Source organism: Camelus dromedarius, chromosome 11 (assembly GCF_036321535.1).
Source record: "Camelus dromedarius isolate mCamDro1 chromosome 11, mCamDro1.pat, whole genome shotgun sequence".
In the NCBI taxonomy this organism is placed as follows: domain Eukaryota; kingdom Metazoa; phylum Chordata; class Mammalia; order Artiodactyla; family Camelidae; genus Camelus; species Camelus dromedarius.
Genome location: NC_087446.1, coordinates 50,201,432 through 50,217,955, shown reverse-complemented (window position 1 = coordinate 50,217,955; position 16,524 = coordinate 50,201,432). Strand labels below are relative to the sequence as shown.

The 16,524-nt window shown below is 36.4% G+C and overlaps 1 protein-coding gene across 4 annotated transcripts in view; it reads left to right on the top strand.

Annotated features, from left to right (window-relative positions):
• Positions 1-16,524, top strand: part of NELL2 (neural EGFL like 2) — a 288,111-nt gene that overhangs the window by 68,230 nt on the left and 203,357 nt on the right. For all 4 annotated transcript variants that reach the window (XM_064491793.1, XM_031462719.2, XM_064491792.1 and 1 more), the window contains exons 5-10: positions 9,491-9,664; positions 9,754-9,850; positions 12,172-12,244; positions 12,415-12,497; positions 13,382-13,510; positions 14,994-15,096. In XM_064491793.1, the coding sequence (XP_064347863.1) occupies positions 9,491-9,664; positions 9,754-9,850; positions 12,172-12,244; positions 12,415-12,497; positions 13,382-13,510; positions 14,994-15,096 (659 nt within the window). The remainder of the gene's footprint in view (positions 1-9,490; positions 9,665-9,753; positions 9,851-12,171; positions 12,245-12,414; positions 12,498-13,381; positions 13,511-14,993; positions 15,097-16,524) is intronic.

Below are 16,524 nucleotides of genomic sequence, written 5' to 3'. Positions count from 1 at the left end.
ATCTGGAAATTGAAGAGAACGTTGACATATTCTCTTGGGAATACATATATTTATATATAAATATATAAATATATAAATATATATATATATATATATATATATATATATATATAATTTTTCATCTAGAAATATTTTTTCTTAAAATTTACTTCTTTATTTCAATAGCACCATCATGGCCTGTTGCAGTTGATGCAGTATAAATAACACCACTGTGGCATGCATGATTGAGAAAAATATTTTTTCTTTTAATTTATATATATATATATATATATATATATAAATTATATATATATATAAATACACACTCACACAAACACAAATCCCAATTCATACAAAACTACAATAATACTTAATTTGTTTGTAAATGTATATGAATTTTAAGAGATCACCAAGTTCTTTCCTTCAGGCTGACTTAAATCATTCTAACAAGTAAAACTACATACAGAAAAGATGAATTTATTTTCCTTTTAACAAAAGAGTTTGACCTATATAGCCAAATTCAGAAATTAAAAAATGGCATAATACTGATTTTTTTAAAGTAAAATTAAGCACAGAATATCTTATGCACTAGGTGATCAAGTAACTAATGATTCCTCAGTAAGCATGTTACTGTCTTCTTACTTATCTACGTGTATATATTTATAGATCCTTTCATATTAAAGTGGATGTGTTCTGACAATTTGATGTGCAAAATATAATTTCTTTATTTTTTGAACCCTGCTTGACCATTAACATCCATCATGGATGGTTCCCCAAATCCAGGGATAATTCACTCTACTTCCTTCCTGCAGAAATAGAATTACATATACCCAGTCAGGGAAGAAATTTATGTTTTTATATAGGTCTTTAAAAATAACTCTTCTGTAGGAGTTTCACCTTTAAGTTCAAATGAAGTGATACCTCAGTTGATAAATCCCTTGAGATCAAATGTATTTCATTACTTAACTATATTAAACACACACACATGCGCGCGCACACACACACACACAACTCCTTAAAGTCTTTTAACACAGAACTGCTGATGCTTATATGTAAATCACCAGATCTTCTAATTTTCCTCTTAATATGTTAATCTGAGTTGTATAGAAAAAAGTATGACCATTTCTGAAATGAGAAGAATGTTATATATTATATAGTATGGGGATAGTACGTTGGAAAAGTTTTAGAAAGAAGGAAAGAATGCAGTGACCCTTTCTCAACCTACCACACTTCAGTGTAAACCCCTCTTGGAGAGTTAGTGAAGGGTGAGACTTTACCTTCCTTTCAAGTATCATTAACATCTTCACATTGGAACAAGGACCAGAGGCAGAATAGGTTTGGAGATGCTTTCAGGAGTGGGATGGGATGAATCTAGTCTCCCAGTAGACACCCTGAGTTCTCAGGGAGTGACGGTCTTATTGTACATAGCCTGTACTCATAGGTCGTAAATATAAGTTGAGAATCATTGCAAAGGTCTCCTTTTTCCCATATGGATATTAATTGATGCTCCCCAGTTTTTTTAAACAACCATTATTTTCTCTAAGAATTATAGTCACGTTTGCTATAATCAGCTGAACCTATATGTATGGGCCTGTTTCTAAGCTATCTGTATGGCCCTGTTAGTCCGTATTTCTATTGCAGGTTTAACTACTGTGGTTTTATAATAATTTTAGATATGGTAGCATAAACCCTCCAAATTTTGTTGTTGTTCTTCAAGAATATCTTGGATATACTTGCATTTTTCACATTTTATACATGCTTGTAATTCTAGAGTCAGCTTGATTTTTGGTTGGAATCTCATTAAACTACATTTAAATTTGAGGGATGATTTATGTATCTCCATTAGAGATTTTAAAATTTCTTTCAGTAAGATTTCATGTAACATTTTATTTCATTTATTTTATAGAGTTATTGCACGTTTTCTGTTAAATTTATTCTGGGGTATGTGATGTTTTGATGTTAATTTAATTGGTGCATTTTAAATTTTATTTTCTAGTTGTTAGCAATACAAGTGAGTTTTGCACATTAATCTTCCAGTGATCTTTGTCAAATTAATTCATAATTCATTATTATTCATTTATTCATGAATTCATTTATTATTTATTATAATATTGACTACCAATAACAGTCATAGTTCTTTCTTTTCAATTCTCATACATTTAAGATTTTTTCCTTTCTTTTTTGCCCTGGCTATTCAATTCAATATGGAATAAATATGGAGTAAAAGTGTGCTAGCATCTTAATCTTCCCAATCTTGTGGGGAATGCTTTTGATATTCCATCTTTAAATACGATGTTTGCCATAGTTATTATTGTTATTTTTGTTTATTTGTAGATTATTCATCTCATGTAAAGCAACTTTAGTTTTATTCAAGCCAAAAACTATGAAGTGTTCCTTGATTCTCTCACACTGCACATTGAATTCTAAGAAAATCTTTTTTCAGTTAAAGAAGAGTTGATTTACAATGTTGTGTTAGTTTCAGGTATATCGCAAAGTGATTCAGTTATACATATATATGTGTATATGTTCTTTTTCAGATTCTTTTCAATTATGAGGTTATTATAAGATATTGAATGCAGTTCACTGTGCTATACAGTGGATCCTTGTTGTTTATTATATATACAGTAGTGTGTATCTGTTAATCCCCAACTCCTAATTTATCCCTCCTCACCTTTCCCCTTTGGTAACCATAAGTTTGTTTTCTATGTCTGTGAGTCTATTTCTGTTTTGTAAACAAGTTCATTTATATCATTTTTTAGATTCCACATGTAAGTGATATCATGTAATATTTGTCTTTCTCTGCTTGACTCACTTTACTTAGTATGGTAATTTCTAGCAGTCCAACCTCTCCAGTTAGTCTTCCTCAACCTTGCGCGTGCCGGTGTGTTCTTCTGTTCATTCTTGATAAAGCAGGGGAGACTCATCTCTGAGTCTGCCACTTCTTAGTACTCTTTCTCTCCAGTCTTTTTCTAATTTCTACCTGCCTGGTCTCAGTCACAACTAAGTGAATTGAGGTTATGAGAGGACCTGGCATTCAGTAGATTTCCAACAACTCATTTCAGCTCCTTGACTTTTGTGAGTGCCCCGTGCTGTGGAGTGAGTACTCCCTTATTATCAGTGCTTTATCATATCTGTTCTTTCTCCATCCTTGTACAAGACCTTTCTCAAAGTGATAGTTTAAAAATACCCACGATGCCACTAAATTCTCCTCCCCTCCAGGATCATAGCTCAAAGTGTTGTTTCTTAGAACATTTTTGTGTCATGATGGCCTCATCATTAGTAGTAATAAATTACCTCCATTTCATGAACGGCCATTTTTCCTTTTATTTTATTGTAAACACAATTATCTGGGGTAATAAGATGGAGAGGTTGTTATTCAAGCTGTCATGTTCGATCCCAGGGCTTCAATCATGAATCAGTTCCATTTGCTACCGATCTTTCCCCTTGGTGATATAATTTTGGCTCCTGGTTATATTATTTATGAAGAAGCTTTTTTATCCTCACTGATCTAGCTACATCCCTCTCCTTGCAGCAAGAATTTCATAGTAGTATTATTATTAGTTTTGAAATAGCTAAACTTAATTTTCTGTTAATAATGTGCTTCTTGTTGAGGCTCTCTAAGCTTCAGTGTTATTTGGCCTTATTCATTGTCATATTCTCAGTGCCCATAGTAAATATTCGCTGGAATAGATGAACGAATAAGTCACAGTTTAGAAAATAGTCTTCCTTTTATGGTTTAAGAGAAGGAAGGTCTTTGTTTTATAAAAATGAAATGATCGACCCTATGAAGTCATGAATTATTGGTCACCAGATGAATTCAAACAAACTAGATGACCATTTGATGGGAATATCAGAGATGAGATTCAAGCTTCGTTACTTGGGTAGATTCTCATTAAATTACTTTCTGTCTGATATTCATGCTGAAGTTAAAATCAACCTTGAAATTACAGGTGTTTAAATAACATGCAGAAATATGTCATAGGAAATAGAAACATAATCATAACCTGTGTGGAGTGCTTACTCTTTATCAGGACTGTGCAAAGTAAGTACTTGTAACTCTTACTTCATTTGTAAAATGACCGTATAAGATCACAACTCTTTTTTTTTTTTTTAACATTTTTTAAATTGTGTTATAGTCATTTTACAATGTTGTGTCAAATTCCAGTGTAGAGCACAATTTTTCACTTATACATGAACATACATATATTCATTGTCACATTTTTTTTTTCACTGTGAAGGTCGCAGCTCTTATTACCCCTATTTGATAAGGAAAGAAACAGACTTGGAGAAGATTTTTAACTTGTCCTGTTGATGAACTGTGGAGACAGGAGTAAGACTCTGAGATCTTTTAATTTGCTACATTATACAGCCTTGCTGATGACCAAATACCATTGAAAACAAATGAACAAAAATAGAATCAATATGATTCTAATGAGGGATGCCCAAGACGATCTCTTTTACTCCCCTCTCTTCCATCTTTCTCAGTATTTGAGGGCATCATTGGAAAAGGCGAGGTGAAACAGCCATATTAGACGAACGCAGCCGCCTAACACACAATAATTCTGGCCGTACTACTGGACTTCACGTTTCATGTTTTACTTGTTATTCTACAGCCAACATAATGCTGTCAGCCGGTTTCTATGAAAGTGCAATAATCTTCTGTCTTGCCTGTAACTTATACCTCTCAGTTTCTCCATTTTTTCAACTAAAAAAATGTTTTCTAGAGGCAGTGGGTATAGCTCAGTGGTAGAGTGCACGCTTAGCACGCACGAGGTCCTAGTACTTCCCTTAAAAATGTATTCAAATTGCTTGTTGTTCACAGAATTGGCTATAAGGAAGCTGGACTTTATAAATGATGCCTGTTTGGGATTATTGACAAATAATACAAATAGTTACCATTTACTGAGTGCTCATTTTGTTTCAGACGCCATGCTTTATATGGATTGTCACGTTGAATCCTTATTTTACAGATGAGGAAACTGAGGCAGTGAGAGGTCAGGTCATAGGTAGTAGCTAGAGGCGGAGCTGATTTTTCGATTCCAAAGCTTGTGCATGTGACTCCTTTGCAACTGTACCAGCTGTGAACCACAGTAAGAATGCATCTGGCACTAAAAGTGCATGTGGCTTTTTTTCAGGTGATGAATTTACACCTGGATTATGGCTTAATGTTCTGAGATGATCTGATCATTTTTCTATGTAGGTTCAATTTAAGGCAGCAGAAAAATTCTCATTTCATGTTGCATGCAACCTTTTCGTCAGATGAGACATGACCTTATTTTTAATCCTTTGATCTTGAGTTATGAAGGAGGTTGTTAAAATGACTGATGTCCTGCCACCATTGCCTCTTTCTCTGAAGCCTAATCTTAGTTTATATTTCTGCCATTGCAAAGGATATTTGATTAACAAGGGCATCAATTATGATAAAGGGTGAACTTTATTTCTGGTTTTAGTTACCTCTCAAAATTATGAATAACAAATCAGGGAGACATGATATGTTGCAGTGTGACAAATTATCTTCTTGGGATTTGAAATGTGATTTTAATTTAAGATAGTAAATGCTCATTAAATCTAAAAGGGGGAAATAAAGGGCAATGCAGAGAAGGTTAAAAATCACACATGATTCTACCACTCAATAGCTTTTAAAAATGTTGATACATTTTATTCCAATTATGTATTTTCCCCGTGTGCACAATTGTAATGTATTAATTAGGGTTCTGGCTCGTAAGGGGACTTTGGAGGGGGTGGGTGGGGAGGGCAGTTTAACAGAACTGATAGGAGGCTTGGGGCACCTGCGTTTGGAGCAGGCAATAACCAAAGGCAGCCCTGGTGGACTAGCAAACGAGAAGCAAGATGCAGAGTGACCTCAGTATAGCTGACTGCGATGCTGCTGCCCTGCCACCATGCAGGGGTCCCTCCTCCTTCCCTTCCCTGCTGTGCTGCATCCGGATACCCAGTCTGGAAGAAGAGTATCAGGTTGCTGGGATGTGTCGTGGGCCTGCCTGTGGCTGTACCACCAGGAAGGAAGAGACAAAATTTGACCTTGGCTTTTTGAAATGAAAAAGATAGCTGACATGTTTTGTGTGTGTCAAGTAGTGCTCTAAGTGCTTTCTTAACTCATTCCAATCCTCCCAGAAGACCTCTGAGGCAAGTACAATTCATATCCCTGTTTTGCAGTTGAGTAATCAGATGAGGCACAGAGAGGTGATGCGGCTTGCCACTGCTAGGAAGGCTGCCAGGATGTGAACCAGGAGGTCAGACTTTAAGGCTTGGGGGCTTAACCACACTGATCTGCTGAGCTTTGGGGTGAGGGGAGGGGTGAGGAGGTCCAGGCCTGCCTCTCACTGAGATGCCGCCCAGTGGGGTACAGGTGTGGAGTTCTGGAGATGAATGTAACTGTTAATAGATAAAAGATTCATTGAAATATGCCTAGTGTTCATCACAGATACTTTTAAACTTATAATTATGCAATAATCATATTTTCCTGTAATGTGATGTTTTCGTATGATTTTGTGCATCTTAATAGTGACTGGTTTTGAAGATTTGGATTGACTTCTTTCAACCTGATTTCCCTTCTTTTAATGAGAGCTAGTAGTTATTGAATATTAACCACATGCCAGGCACACCTCTAAGTGTTTTATATCATTATTTTTTTCTTCACTGAATGTGTTTTGTGGATGACTTATCTATTTCATTTCATTGAAAAAGAACAAGTGAATGATGCTAATACAAATGTAACTTTTAGTAAAATATTTAACTTCTGAAGGGTTGTTCTTTTTGGGGAGCCTTGCGTCAGCCTCCTTGTTATCAAAGGATGCTGTTAATGCCTCAAGTTTAGGACTCCAATACAGGAGACATTTCTAATACTGTCCAGAGGAGGAGACCTGACCGACAACAGTGCTAAGGTTCTTGCCTCCGTGTGTTAAGAATTGTAGTTACAGAACAGTGGGGCGATGTGTTTGCAGGTGTTTTTTTTAAATGCAAACACCTCTCCATCATTATAGATTTCACTAGTAGAGTTGATTAAATTATGAATACTTATTATCAAATAATAAGACAGAAAGGATTCTCTGATTGGGTATCTTCTGGATCTAAACCCAAACAAGTTGGTGTTCTATTTATCCTTAATAAGTTCTTTGGTGTTCTATTTATCCTTAATAAGTTCTAAACATGATTTATATTCTTGACTACTTAGTTTATTATTTTAACTTAAAATAGAACTTTTACTACATATGTGTTTGCATATATTATATTAAAGAAGTAATACATAATTAATAAAGAACATTCAAGGTTGTAAAAATATTTGAGAAGGTTCTTCACATCCTTTTCCCCTAAATTCACTCCCTTGAGGTGACGACGGTTAACGTTTTGGCACATATTTTGATCTTTTTTCTAAACACACACACACACAGTTTTGTCAAACTAAATGGGATTCAGTAGAGCTTTTTTTAGTTTACTTGATAGTTAACTTTGGCATTGTTTCATGTCAGAACCTCATTCTTTCAGCGAGTAGCATAGTGTTCCAGAATATGGATGTGTTATAATTCCCCTGTGAGCAGAAACTCGGTATTATATCAGATTTTCACAATTTCAAGTCTGCAGTGAGTACCTTCTGCATACGTCATTGTTAATTTGTGCTGTTAATTGCAGGCTAGAATTGGAATTGCTGATTTAAAGAGTATGCACATTTAATGTGTTCATAGTTTTATCAGATTGCCTTTCAAGAAGTCCTTGTCAATTAATTTGACCACAAATAGTGGATCAGAGTGCTTATCCCCACATTCCTATTGACACTGGGTATCATTAATCATTTTGATTATTGCTAATCTAATGGGTGAATCCACTGAGTTGCTTTTTTATTGATTTGTGGGTGTTCTTTATGTATTGTGAACATTAACTTTTGATATGTATACATTTCATCTTGTCTTACAGAATGTCATTTGTTGTCTTAATTTTATTTATAGTATCTTTTCCATTGAGAAATTTCAAAATTTTTTGTACTTAAAATGTAGTTAATTTATATTTTATTTTATGGTTTCTGCTTTATTCTAATTTCTTCTCTCTTCCAATTATGGTTAATTTCCTTCTTCTGCAGGATTATTTCCAGTATTTTATTTCTTACCAGTTAAAATACAGAAAGACTTTCCTTGATATCATGTCTTTCAGAAGCTATCTTCCCATTTCTCCCGAAGTGTCTGTAACTTGTCTCTGATTTATCTCTGCCCACGCTTTCTCGAACCTACTTCAAGTAGGCTTTCTTCTCTGAGGTTTTCTGAAATAGCGTTAGGGTCACCAAACACCTCTGTTTTACTAAATCCAGTGGTTGAGCCTTCATCTTACTTGACCTGTTAGCGGCGTTTGATTGATGCAGTTGACTGCTCCCTCTTTCTCGAGGCGTCTTCTTCATCTCTCGGCCTTTAGGACATGACTTGCCCTTTTTTCTCCTCTAATTTCATGGCCTATGTTTGCCTTTGCTGGTTCCCCCTCAAAATATTTTCTCCATGTTTCAGACTCTTATTGTTTGTTTTACAGTAGAATGTTTGGTAGCACTTACTGAGAGGAATAGGAAAAGTACATCTGATTCATCTTTCTGGAAACAGAGGTCCTGCCAATCATTTTTCTTTATATTATAACTTTTTTATTGACTTATATTTAGCTTACAATGTTGTGTCAGTTTCTGGTGTACGGCATAATGTTTCAGTCATACATATACATGCATATATTCCTTTCCATATTCTTTTTCATTATAGCTTACTATGAGATATTCAATATAGTCCCCTGTGCTATACAGTAGAAACCTGTTGTTTATCTAATTTATATATATAGTAGTTAGTGTATGCAAATCTCGAACTCCCAGTTTATCTCTTCCCACCCCCTTTCCCCTCTGGTAACCATAAGTTTTTTTTTTCTATGTCTCTGAGTCTGTTTCTGTTTTGTAAATAAGTTCATTTGTGTTGTTTTTTAGATTCCACATACAAGTCATATGGTATTTTTCTTTCTCTTTCTGGCTTACTTCACTTGGTATGACAATCTTCAGGTCTATTCATGTTGCTTCAAATGGCATTATTTAATTCTTTTTTATGGCTGAGTAGTATTCCTGTGTGTGTGTGTGTGTGTGTGTGTGTGTGTGTGTGTGTGTGTGTGTGTGTGTGTGTGTGTACACCACATCTGCTCTATCTAGTCATCTGTCAATGGAAATTTAGGTTGCTTCCATGTCTTGGCTATTGTAAATAGTGCTGCTATGAATATTGGGGTGCATGTATCTTTTCAAATTAGAGTTTTCTCTGGATATATGCCCAGGAGTGGGATTGCTGGATCCTATGGTAAGTCTATTTTCATTTTTTTAAGGAACCTCCATACTGTTCTGCATTGTGGCTGCACCAATTTACATTCTCACCAACAGTGTAGGAGGAGTCCCTTTTCTCCACACCCTCTCCAGCATTTATCATTTGTGGGCTTTTTAATGATGGCCATTCTGTGTCAATTATTTATATGACTCTTCTTCTCTGTGCAGGTACCTGGAACTGGAGAGCAGTGGCCATCGGAATGAAGTCAGACTACACTACCGCTCAGGCAGCCACCACCCTCACACGGAAGTGTTCCCCTACATTTTGGCTGATGATAAGTGGCACAGGCTGTCCGTGGCCATCAGTGCCTCCCACTTGGTATTACACGTCGACTGCAATAAGTAAGTGGAGTGTCCCCAGTTCAGGAAATGGAAGATTCTGAAAAATGACTGTAAACTCACATTACTTACATGCTGTTTCTTTTCTGCAGAATATATGAAAGAGTGGTGGAAAAGCCTTCCACAGACTTGCCTCTGGGCACAACGTTTTGGCTGGGACAGAGAAATAATGCACATGGATATTTTAAGGTATCTTTTGGTTAAAGTTTGAGCTTCAAGTGTAAATATAAATGCTTTCTACTGAGTTTGGCAAAGTACTTTTTGCTTTTTGGGGTGGAAAGCAAAATAATTTGTACAGTTTTTTCTATTTGCTTCTATTTCTATTTTAGTGGGTTTTTTTTTTTTTCTTTTTACATTGGTGTTCTATTGAGCTGGCCTACACTATTTTCTCTTTTTTTCCAAATGAGTTTGATCTTTAGACATAACAGAGATGATCACAAGGCTGCAATCAGGGCTGTTAACATGTTCTTGAAATTAGGCATTCAAAGTAATAAAAATCTAAAATGTTAATATACAAATAAACTCTCCACCATTGAAATATAATCTTTGATGGTCTTTTTACAGAGATGTTAATAATAGAAGATGAAAACTTTTCAATATTTCTTATTCATAGTCTCCTTGTACTCCTGAAAGTGAGAAAGAAAGGAATACATATATATGATCAATCTATCAGGGCTAGAAAGCAGTGATAATCTATATCTTTTTCTTTAGTGTCTAATAGAGACCCTCCACAAAACTGCATCATTGTAAAGGATCTAAAAGACATCCCATTTAACTTTCTGTATTTGAGGATAAGGAAAGAAAGTCCAGAAAATCGCTTGGCTGCAGCCCATAGTGTAATCATTTTTCCTCCAGTGACTCTCACGATGCCTATAATGCAGAAGTGGCTCAACGAATGGTTGTGAAATAAAAGAATGATAGGTGGTGTGTCTAATTCATGGCTTTCCAGGTAGAGTAGTTCCCAGTAACTTTAAAATTGTGTTCTAAGAAAGGTTTGTAATCCTAGAAAGGTGTTTTAAAAACTTAAAACTATTACCTAAAAAACCAGGTGCTTTGAATATATCATTTCATCAAATCCTAGTCTTGCTGGCCTTGGTGCAGGGTCTTTTCTTCACCCTTTTATCAATACGTGAACCAGTTCAGAGAGGTTAAGTAACTTGCCCACAGCCAGTCATGGGGAATTGATTCCATGCTTGTGAATCCTGAAAAGTCAAGGCTTTTTTCCTCCATAAGGGATAGCAAGTTTGTGCTGTCAGTGCTAAGTCTCTCCTCTGTTTAATCCTGGCAGCCTTTCTCATGGTGCCCAGATGTGGCCTCGAAAGCTTCTCACACATCAATTATATGTACTCCTCTAGGGGCCATAATTTTTACTGTAGATTGTAAATGGTGTCCAGTAGAGTTGTGCAGTGCACAAACTATAAAACTGTACATGGTAGCCTTGCTTTCATAATCCAGACCCCAAGCAAACAACAGATTCAGCTATTCACATAGAATAGTTAAATATTTATCATTTACACTGACACACTTTTTGTACCATGCTATTTTATCAGATTAAATATGTAGAAGATATATAGGCCAGGATTTGACTGGTAAATCTTTGTAGGAACATTCAAAATTGTCTTAATAATATGTTGGTACTGCCATCTCTGTCATTAAATATTCTGTTTGAATTTTTTTCAAAGGGATAAAGTGAAATATTAATTAGAGTATATAAAGTTGATGAAGGAGGAGAGAGGGGTGGTTTCATGAAGGGACAGCTGGAGTGTGTCTGATGAGGTCATTTCTGAGCTTCCATTTGCGCATTGCTTTAAGAGTCTTGATAGCTGGAAGCTAACTAAACGTTAGTGATCAAGGATGCATGTAAATTTCACATATGAGCATATGATGTGACCTTCTGGGTAAAATGGGTGATTTCCAGCTGGCATGTAAAAAAAATTTCATGCTAAACTTTCTGTACTCCTAAGGACTCATCACTAAGTCTTGCTGTAGCTGTTTAACAAATCTACTGACCTTTTTAAATTGAGAAATTTGCTTAAAAAGATCCAACAGGAAAATAAGAAATGCCCAAATAAGCATTGTTTTTCTGACTCAGTTTTTGTCTTCTTTTCTTTTTGATGATTGTAATTAACTGAAAATTGGTATCAGTTTCATTGTTGCTAATACCAGAAGTGATTTTCAGGTTGATTTTTAAAGGTCATTTTCAAGCCTTTCTTCAGTGGCTAACTAAAATAACTTCCCCCAAACAACACGACTATTGCTTCTTAATGGTATCTTGACATTTAATCTTAAGGCTTTACAAATATTACCAATAAGAAAGTACATGGGTAATCATCTATTTTGCCTGATGTTTTTCTTTCCCTTTGGTTCGAAGTCAACGCAATGTATTCAAAAAGATTTTATCAGGGTTTTTGGTGAGTCTCTTCTGCAATGTTTTCCTTTGTGAACTTGACAGTTGAACATAATTTGGGTAGATGAAAGTAATACGTCTTTTTAAAAATTTTCACACACAGGGTATAATGCAAGATGTGCAATTGCTTGTCATGCCCCAAGGATTTATTGCTCAGTGCCCAGATCTTAATCGCAGTAAGTCCATTAGTTCTTGCACTGTGTAATGAAAAGTGTGCTTTTTGCTTAATTTTGTCCAGAATGCCAATGTGAAATTGGAATTCTCATATATTAGTTGTCAGCATAGACTTAACCAGATTGAACCCCTTTTAAATGTAACTTGACCAATGTAGTGTTTGTAATTCCAGCCTGTCCAACTTGCAATGACTTCCATGGACTCGTGCAGAAAATCATGGAGCTGCAGGACATTTTAGCCAAAACATCAGCCAAGGTAAAAGCTACGTAGAAAAATAGTGCAGAGGGAGCGCAGAAATCCTTGAGATCCCTTACAGTTCCTTTAATAACCACCGTTGTTCACCTTTGAGACTTTTCTTATACCCTACTGTGTACAAGGACTGAATCGAAATCCCTACTCAAGGAAGGGGCTTATAAATATTCAAACCCTAGCCATCTATATAACAGATGTGTCAGTAAATCAGGAATGAGGCAGATTACTTGGCTTTTACATTACTTACTACAATAGGATTTATTGTTTAATTTAGTTTTTGTCATTATTTATTTTTATTTAGTTTTTCTTTATGAGGAAAGAGGCAAGAGGACATTGTAAAGAATATGGACACTAGAATTATGTGAAGGAAGTGGTCCCCACAAAGCTTCCCAGCACTGTGTTACAGTTGTAGGATTATTTGCTGTCTTAAGCACGTGGCGGGTTTACCTACCGTTTCGCCAGGCTGTTGTCATAACAGTTACTGATGAGCTGAAAGGTGTGTTATATATCGATGATTTGTTTCTGATGCAGTATCAATTCTAAAATTTATGTTTTCACTTCAGCAAACAGATTCATGAAATTAAGCATTTTAAAAATTAATGGAAGATGCCTCTGGGCACTGTGGAGGGTGCTATTTTGACTTAGCCTTCATTTCCATCTTATAAATAATGCTTTTTTTCCCCCAGAGGCAAGGGACAAATATACTACAAAAATAAGGGAAAACTCCTTCTAAATGAAAGGCTTCAGTGTATTTATAACAGATTGTTGATGGGCACAGCCAGCGTTACTGCTGTCCACCTAAAAAACAATCCGATGCCTAGTGGAGTATTTTGCATTTCTGCACTGCAGCAATGGTGAATAATATAACCCCTTCCTTTGTGCCACAGCTGTCTAGGGCTGAACAGCGAATGAATAGACTGGATCAGTGCTATTGTGAAAAGACTTGCACCATGAAGGGAACCACCTACCGAGAATTCGAGTCCTGGACAGACGGCTGTAAGAACTGCACATGCCTGGTATGGCTTCTGCTGGAGCTCACACTAAGGGAACTCAGCCGCACCCCCACTCTTTAAAAATTTATTAAAACAGTGTAATCGTGAAAATTTCAAGACCCATTTCCTTGAGACACAACACTAAAGTGACAGCAAACCCGGGCAAATCTTAAGAACTGTGTGTTGCATTATTAAAGACACTTTCTAGCCCTTAAAGATGATGATAGTTTAAGAATGCTGTAAAGTTTTAAGTTTATCTGTACACACATGACATTAACAATTTAAATTGGGTCATTAAGGGAATTCCCAAAGGATTCTATCTTGTAATCCTTAACTTTTCCAGGGATTTTTCCCCTCATGTTTTTATTAATGCATTTTTATAAAACTAAGGTATATGCAATGGGAAGTATGGGGAGCAGATTGGGCTGTATAAACAAATGATAGGCTTTAAATAATCTTTAAAAGTTTACTAATACAGTGGAATACAAATTATAGAGCTTTAATAAATATAATTTCTCTAATTGCTCATTAATAAAGTAGAATATTTAGTGCATTCTTATTTTAAAAATATAAGTTCATCTTCAAGGAAAGGTTCAAAATGAGTTTGGTTTTGAACTTTCAAATTCCTCATGAATGCATCTGTTAAAACTGGTTGACTGGAAAGAAGTCTGAAGTCGAAAAAGAATTTGTTTTCCCACGTTCATCCAGTTCATTCAAAAATGGAACATCATTGATATAAGAAGATCAAAGTTAGCTGTGAAATAACCACACATGCATGTGTGTGTGCATGCTTTGTATGATTTCTATGCGGGAACATATTAAATTCTTACCAGTTTGGCATTTTACCATTTGGCATTTTACAAATGCGGTAAAACCTTCTCCACTTGTTAAATGGGTGCCAAAAATCAAATTGAGTGAAATATCAGATGTGGTGTGGTGAAGTCAATAACATGGCTAGATAACATGAAGCTACCTGGGAGTTCTGGATGACCTTGGGGAATCAAATTCCTTGAGGTCTCCTCTGCAGGTTGGCACCTCCCGTGATGATAGTCAGCACTGATTCATGGTGGTGGCCTGTCCGAGCTTAAATATCCATGGGAAGATTTCTGTGTCCCAAGACTGGGTCTTCAGGATGGCAGCAGCTAGTCCAGAAACCCCCTCATTTGTTGATGCTCACTTTGGGAGTCATCTGGGGAGATGAGTACCCCAGACATACCCCCAGCCTGCTAGTTCCCTGTCAGTGTGTTCCCTTCCCTCCACCCTTGTCCTCATCCACTTGACAGCAGGAGGTGAGAACTGTAGCTCAGTTGCTGGACAGAAGATGGGGCCAATTACCATCTGTGTTATGAGCCAATTTGTATTACTGTGGGTCTCTGTATTATGGGTTTTACTGTATAATAACCAAAGAGAATAGTGGGGCGTTTGAAATTTAAGAACCAAATTAAAAATACTTGAATGCTACCAAACTGCAACTTGGACATTCTTTAAAATACTGTTTTCTTCTCAGAATGGAACCATCCAGTGTGAAACTCTGATCTGCCCGAATCCCGACTGCCCCCTCAAGTCGGCGCTTGCATACGTGGATGGCCAGTGCTGTAAGGAATGCAAATGTGAGCATAACTTTCGTGATGAATACTCTTTTGGCCAAAAGAAAGCTTCGTATTGATAAATATTCACCCACCATTGGTTTAATCTGGGGAAGCTAAATAGCTTTTAGAGATGCTGGCAGTAGGAAGAATGCCTTCTCTACTTTGGTTGAGCAGTTCTTTTCCATTTAAAAATGCTGTACTTGTATTCTAGCAAGAAAATTTTTTTTGGAGGAATCTATTCTGTATAGTGACAGTGGTAGCAAAGACATGGAAGAAACTTAGTGGAAGGCGTTTCTGTCATTACACTGCTTGATAACAAATACCTCCCAACTAGGTTAAGAATAGTCTGCACTCAGCCACAATGACCAAAGAAATCCAGGATACAAGTGACCTTCAACAGCAGGTGATACGAAACTCCATTAACCCAAACTGCAGAAGTACACATTGTTAGAGGATTGTCCACTGTGAACAGGGCCGGGTTCTTAATTCATAAAAAGAGGCTCACGCCACTGACTGAGGAAGCTGCCTGCCTTCTAGCAGCTGGTTTATGCAGTTCACTGGTGACGTCTGGAAGTGCTCTTTGAACAGGTTCTGTATCATTTATTTAATAACAGTAATCATTGCATCTATATCACTTATACTTTAAAAGACGGCCCTTAAATCCTTGTTAAAAGTAGCACTTAAAATTTAGCTCTTTTTTTTTTAAACCAAGGGTTAGTAATATATATGAAAATCGGGCTGTTATTAAATTTGTAGTATATCTAGGGCCATATAAGTGCAATATAATTATACACACACATGCGCACACACACAAGACAGAAAGGATGAGGGAGGGTAAAGGAGAGGGAGAGAAAAGTACTGGCTGCTTTTCTAGGGTTTTTAATCTTTGCTCCGTTACCATTGCCATACCTTACTCTCGCCTACGCAGTGTGCAGGGTGCAACTTCTGACGAGAGTGACAAGTTATCAGAGAAAAATCAGGGAGTTGCTTTGTAGTCCATTGATTGAGTTCCCTGAGGAGCTCATTTATATTTAATTTTGTTGGACTTTACATTGAAGCCAGTCCATTTCGTTAGAGTGTATTATTAGCCTAGTGAAGTAGGTTTGGCTGAACCAGGAAGGATTGGATGCAGTCACTCTCACACAGATCACTAGCTCATTTCCTCGGAGGGGGAATCTGAGTTCTTCCTTGAACTTGTCTCAGTAATGAAAAGCATGTGGTGATATTCAGTAGTTTTCTGAATATCAGAAGTGGATGCTTGGAGGTAGGAGGAAGAAGGGTCCTCTTTCGGACTTTATATGCATAACACAATAGCAGGAATTGTACTTTTGCTCTAACTTCTTTTATTCTTTCCACTGATCCTTCTACATTGTTACCTGTGAATAGGATAGATTTGCAGTAAGTGATGTTGATTTTATTAGCGACAGGCTGATTGAAATAATGGACCAT